The sequence below is a fragment of the Aplysia californica genome, unplaced genomic scaffold (assembly GCF_000002075.1).
Source record: "Aplysia californica isolate F4 #8 unplaced genomic scaffold, AplCal3.0 scaffold00069, whole genome shotgun sequence".
Classification (NCBI taxonomy): Eukaryota; Metazoa; Mollusca; class Gastropoda; order Aplysiida; family Aplysiidae; genus Aplysia; species Aplysia californica.
Window position 1 is genome coordinate 523,379 of NW_004797339.1, and position 6,187 is coordinate 529,565.

Genomic DNA, 6,187 nt, shown 5'->3' on the forward strand with positions numbered 1-6,187 from the left:
ACACACACACACACACACACACACACACACACACACACACACACACGCACACACATCTCTACTCCCCATCCAACTACAGAGGGGAAAATGAAAAAAAAAGTCAGATGAAGAAGTGTTTGTGTGAAGGAGGAATAGCTGGAGTCGCATTAGCGTTCTTGAGACACCATTGGCCAAAACCTTGTGAGAAGGAGACGTTACTCCTTTGCCATCAATTCACTTTTTCCCTCCCTTATTTTTACCAAACATTAAGCGTCTCGCTTGTAAAGGGTGTAAGATCGTGAAATCGCGTAAGACAGTCCACTGGCCCACCTTTTAATCAACGTGTTTGCAGCTTTTATATACCAAGGGCTGGATGAATCATAGTTCATGCTTAAGGGGGCTGAATGCCCCCACCCTTTTCCCCTCCAATTGTTGCACAGGAAATTACAAGTTTCCTCATACTTTTTAAAATGAAACAGTTTTCAGATAATGTTTATGAACATTTAAACGCATTCTGCTTATGGCATTTGCACGCAGTTATTTCCAATTTAAATATTGTCCAAGAAGAATAGGTTCTCAAAATAGAAGTTTTTCAGAAAGCACCTCCGATTTGGCAGCATAGCGATGTGAATATAATGTATGTTTTGATGCTGTGAATACGCAACTGCTATATTTATCTGGGGCAGATGAGAGTGATATTTTAATGAGTGCTCGCGGAAACCAGAATTTATATACAAATGTACCTTTGTTTTAGTCAGTTTTGAACTGTAAATCACGCGTTAAGGTCACCCACTGCGATGTGCATCGGACGTCCACGCTTCGACACATTGCACCATGTCACTGTTCGGTGCGCAACAGGAATGCGTAAACTACGATCTGCGGGCCAGATCTCACCTACGATCAGTCTGGTCTGCAAATCCACCTAGTAAATAATTACGAACCGGACCCGCACTGAGTTAATAATTAATCAAAACAAAACTGTCCGTCTTGACAACTGTACTCAATAGTTTCGGCCCAGCTGGATGCAATACATAATACATATAATAGTATATCTCATGAATGGCATTGAGAGAACTAGGGCTTTTCACCCACTTTTCTTCTGTATTTGGACTCCGACAGTAACAAATTATTAAAGGTGGGAGTACGAAGAACTTGTGCCATTTTTCAAACAGTTAAATCGAGATGCAGCTAAAGACTTCGTGATACAAGGACGAATCTGATACAGCTTGGCGTTGTGAGTAACCGTAGCTTCAGTCAATAGTATAATAACAAACTTACATTTCAAAGACTTTCTCTGCAATAGCACAGTTGTGAGCTAATAAAGGCACACAATGAGGCACAATATGGATGAACTGAAATGTACAGCGATGAAAATGAAATTTCTTGAAAAAACTGTTTTGGATTTAAACTTTTAAGTGTTATAATATACATTTCTTCATGGAGAGAAAATGTTTCCTCTTGTCCTTAAAACCTCACCTAAATATTGTCCTTGGTCTACGTCCATGTAATCAGCTCCTTGGTGTATATACACAGGGTTGGGGGTGATTTGCTGAGAATAGAGAATGGTGAGATCGCTTGTTGGAGGAGTTTAACAATACTCATTTTACATTAAAAGAACATCCGTGTTTGAACAGTGCAGACTATGATGGGGATAGGTATCGAAAAAAACAAAACAACCTTATATATTCGGATGATGTTTTTTAAAAGTAGAATGTCAGTGATAAAACTCCACAGAGTTCACTTTAGGATATATCAGTAATCCTGTCGTTCTAAAAGGCACCAGTCAATAAATCAATGCAACGCTGAAATGGTATCTTAAGAGACAGTTTGGAAGTAAACAAAAATATTACAATCCCTGGGAAATAAGTCAGGTTTTTCACTAACCTTGAAAATTTGCATGAATAAAAAGAAAAGTGGTTTGTTCTTCTACGCTTGAGGATATCGAGTGGCATTAACGTTAGCGAGTAACTAGGTGAACTTACATGCGGTCTTTTCCAGAGAACACCATTGACAATTCCACTGCTGTTGAGGTTGCTGGAATCAGGCCGGAAATCCGGATCTTCATAGAGTGTGTTGGTGTTGAGGCAAAGTCTCCTTATCGTCTCGTACTTGGTTTTGTCTGAATCTGGACTGGGTTTCGGTATATACGGATCATAGCTGTCCTCTTCGTCGCTGTCGCAACAACACAAACAACCACCGTCTGACGATTTCTTCTTCCCGGAAGACATTGTCTATGCTGGCGTGTCAGGGGAGATAAGAGTCTCCTGGAGAAAAAAAATTTAATGTGTCTGCTGAATGAAAAACGATTCTTAAAGGTTGAACAACTTGACTTCGACCAGATATTCAAATGTACCTGGCCCAAAATTTGATTTTTTAAATTCAATTCCAGTTTGTAAAATCTGTAGTATCGGTTTCATTAGCTCAAGAAATTATAAGACGTCAAAAAAATTCAAATTTCAAATCTAAAAACAAAACAAGGAAAGGTGCATGATGTAAGTACCATTGTTTACAAAAAAGAATGGGTTTCCTTTTCTCTCCTGAACACTTTTGTTTTCTGGACTGAGAGCAACCGAACACCTTGCCGACGATATTCCTCTTAACACTGGCGCACTAATACCAGACGTGGCATCTAAACACAGCGCACATAAGAAAGATCACTTCTTGGGAGATTTAATGCCTCCTAAAATTAATAACGTCACAAGGAATAGCTGCATAAGGAACGGAACTGTCCCTAACAGAGATAAACCGGCCGTGGAAGAATTAATAGGTTCACTCACCTAATGAGAGTGCCCCCCCCCCCCTCCGCCCACCCCCACCCTCTGAAATTGAATTATTAGGAAAATTAAATGAATAAAAATATTCTTTTAAATATTTTTTTAAATCATGCAACTGCGCGAGAATACAACGCAAGAAAATCGGGTTATAAAGGCAGATGTAGACCAAGCAAAACTTGGCTGGATAACGTCAAAGACATCCTTCAAAACAGTATCATATCTACAAAAGACGCAACCTGCCTAGCCCTTGGTCAAAAATTGCACCTGCCCTCGACATCTAACGTTACAAGAGGAAGGAAAAAGTAAATGGGAAAGAACACAAGAACCAATGCGCTTTCAAGACTACTACAAAGAGGGAGGGGAGATGGTTGGTAAACGTACAGAAGGACTGCCATATTTGGGTGGTATGGCGTTGGACTTGAGAAAGGCAAAATTTTAGCACAATTCCAAACTCCATCGAGCAACACATTGTATGTTTGAAGTGGGTAAATTACCCCTTTGTCAACAGTCTATAAAACTGCATAAAAGAAATGAATTATACGCAGAGACAGAGCAATTTGAATGATAATGGTATTTGCCTACAAGTGGCATACCGTATTCCCCTAAAGAAACAGAATGAGAATGTGGAAAGAACAGGTCGTCCAAAGGAGTTATTGTACCGTCGGGTGATAATGCGTCTTGACTGGCTGCACGATTATTACAACAATGAAAGCAGGGGGAATAAAGAGACACAAAGACGAAGTGGTTTTCCAATGCAAGTGAATAACCGCTGAGTAGAACTTGGAGTGTACTCGTTTGGTATTCTAAAGCAGTGGAAAAGGGTGTGGGAGTTGGGTAGGCAATGAGTCAGATCACAATAACCTTTCGATCTCTAGCTCACTATCTCTAGCTCACTATCTCTAGCTCACTATTTCTCGCCCACACACATTCTTGATGTCCGGCGAATGAGGTGAAATGGTAAGTCTCTTGCCTATTGCACACAGAAGATATGGGTTTGATTTTCTTGCTGGGAAATTATTGTCTTGGACATCTTAAAGTATCGGCTGAAATACTGTACGCCAATGTGGCTGAGTTACCCACGGCATGCAGGGTGGCGGTAACTTGTCTCCATCAACATCTTAATTGTGTCGATGGTCCCGTTTAACATTTACAGTGAAACAGAATGATAATGACACATAGAAGTAATCGCTATTATCAGCTCTTTCAATCACTGACTTAAATTTATATTTTCACATTCATTCACCCACCCTTTACTTTAACCAATTCACTGAAACACATTTTATTGTTATAGTTGGGCTCATTATCATTGGTGGTGTAAATACGCAGTTACCCACTTTCCAGTGCTGATCTTTCAAAGTTGAGTACCAGCAGCACATGAATTCAAATATACGAATCCACTAGTTATATATCTAACAAAATACTCCTTCACTTGTAACATACAACGTAAAACCACACCTTTGTTGATCTCCCACGTCTTCCAGTCGCCACTCCAGATTAACAAATCAACAAATTACTTTGCTCTCAGACCGAACCGCTTACACTTTGTTTAGCGTTGTGCATCTATGCATACCATCAAGTTGTTTATTCTGTTGTAGAGCCTAACTCTCTAAACCTTCATCACAAAACCAACCAGGCACATCCAGAGCAAGAAGCCGCAGGCATATAACTGTAGCTTAAGCAACATAGATGTAAACTTTTTAACAAGTTCAACATTATGCTTTAGTATATAAAGGCGCTGTGTGTTTGGCAAGACTTTCAAGACTGAGCTTGGTAAATGTTACTGAAGTTTAATGGCTTTGCGGAGTTTTAGTGGTTATATCTCGTCAAGAGTTAGTTTGGTCTTTGCGACGTCATATTTTTATTCCGTGATGTGACCCAGTTAAACTTCAAAGTAAAGTTAATAGGCTACTTGAAAAATATGTCACTGACGTGAGATCAGTAGTGCGTGGTGTAAAAGAGTTAAACAAAAAGGAAAAGAGTTAACACTATTTGAGCCACTTCTCTGATTTTATTTCTTAGCGTCAATGTTAGCAAAAGATTTTGAACATTGACAACAAATTACAGGTTGAATGAATTGTTCGAATTGATTTCACGCCATTCGCAAGTTTTGAATGTGACCATCACCTGGTTAAGTACATAACAGGTCATTTCACAGAGTGAACAATGTGACAAACCCATTAGGTGCAGTGTGAGAAAAATATCTGACACAATTATTTTTAGCTTTAAAGTTCATCACACATGAGAAACATTAGTTCATTGTGAAAAGAAAGAAGTAAGAGGACTTTATTTTGTCTCAAAATGCCATGTAAGGCTTGAAGAACAATCTAGAGAGGGCTAGAGAAAGAGAGAGGGAGAAAGAGAGACAGAGAGAGAGAAAGAGAGAGAGGGGGGAGAGAGAGACAGAGAGAGAGAGAGAGAGAGAGAGAGAGAGGGGGAGGGGGGGGGGTAGGAGATAGAGAAATTCAATATTGGAACTGCGCAGAGCACGTGTGTTTTCTGTCATTGTAAAGCGCATATCGCAACTTCTTAGTTGAAAAGAGGCATATGCTTAAATGTATTCCCATTAATGTGTTAATTTAATTTATTATTATAGTGACAATTGCCCGAGTCTGACCATCCTGACCCATTCATGCGGTTTAGTCAGACTCGTGCATTGCTGGGAAACGATACGTTTCAGGTTGCCGATAGCGACTCGTTTTTTAATACATGTGTAGAAATTAGTTCTTTAAGATTAGAAGATGCCTGGTTTTTAACCAGGCTTTAAGGGAGATGTTATGGTGTGCTTCTGACCACTACCAACGATAACAAAACAAAACAAAAACAGAACTCAATAACAAGAAATGTATATAAGAATAAACATGTATCTATTACTGTTTCTTCTGGTGTAGGTTTACACATGTGTTCGGGAATCTAGTTTCGTGGCCCATTCTGACAACCCGACGCATAAAAACGACACTGAGATATGGCGGACCATGCTGAGAGGCTCTATCTGCAGTATATTCAAGTCTTAGAAGGAATCTTTTTGCTCAGCGTTTTGTTGATGTATCCCTGTCAACATTCCTAGTCTGACACATTTCCCGCTTGTAGACTTTTAGGGGCATGCATTGGCAAGGAGTTTACCGTATAACAAGTGTGAACAAATTCGTTGAGTAAGTTAATGGTCCGTTTGTGATGTACCAGAGTATGAAAGATACTGTAAGGAAAAGGGAGAAGTGGGTTAAAGAGCAAAGGGGATAAAATAAAAGGTGACAGAGATTGGCAAAAGTATGGGAGAGAAAGAGAAATTCAAATAGAAGGAGCAGACTTCATCCTCTCTGTTTCTCCCTTTCTCTTCCCTCACCAGTCATTCTCCCCCCTCTCTCTCTCTCTCTCTCTCTCTCTCTCTCTCTCTCTCTCTCTCTCTCTCTCTCTCTCTCTCTCTCTCTCTCTCTCAG

The 6,187-nt window shown here is 39.8% G+C and overlaps 1 protein-coding gene across 1 annotated transcript in view; it reads right to left on the reverse strand.

Moving 5' to 3' along the window:
• Positions 1–6,187, reverse strand: part of LOC101860153 (calpain clp-1) — a gene marked incomplete at its 3' end in the record, with an annotated part of 25,732 nt that overhangs the window by 12,322 nt on the left and 7,223 nt on the right. The window contains 2 exon segments of the mRNA XM_013079957.2: positions 1,456–1,528; positions 1,962–2,243. Coding sequence (XP_012935411.1) covers positions 1,456–1,528; positions 1,962–2,207 — 319 coding nt within the window.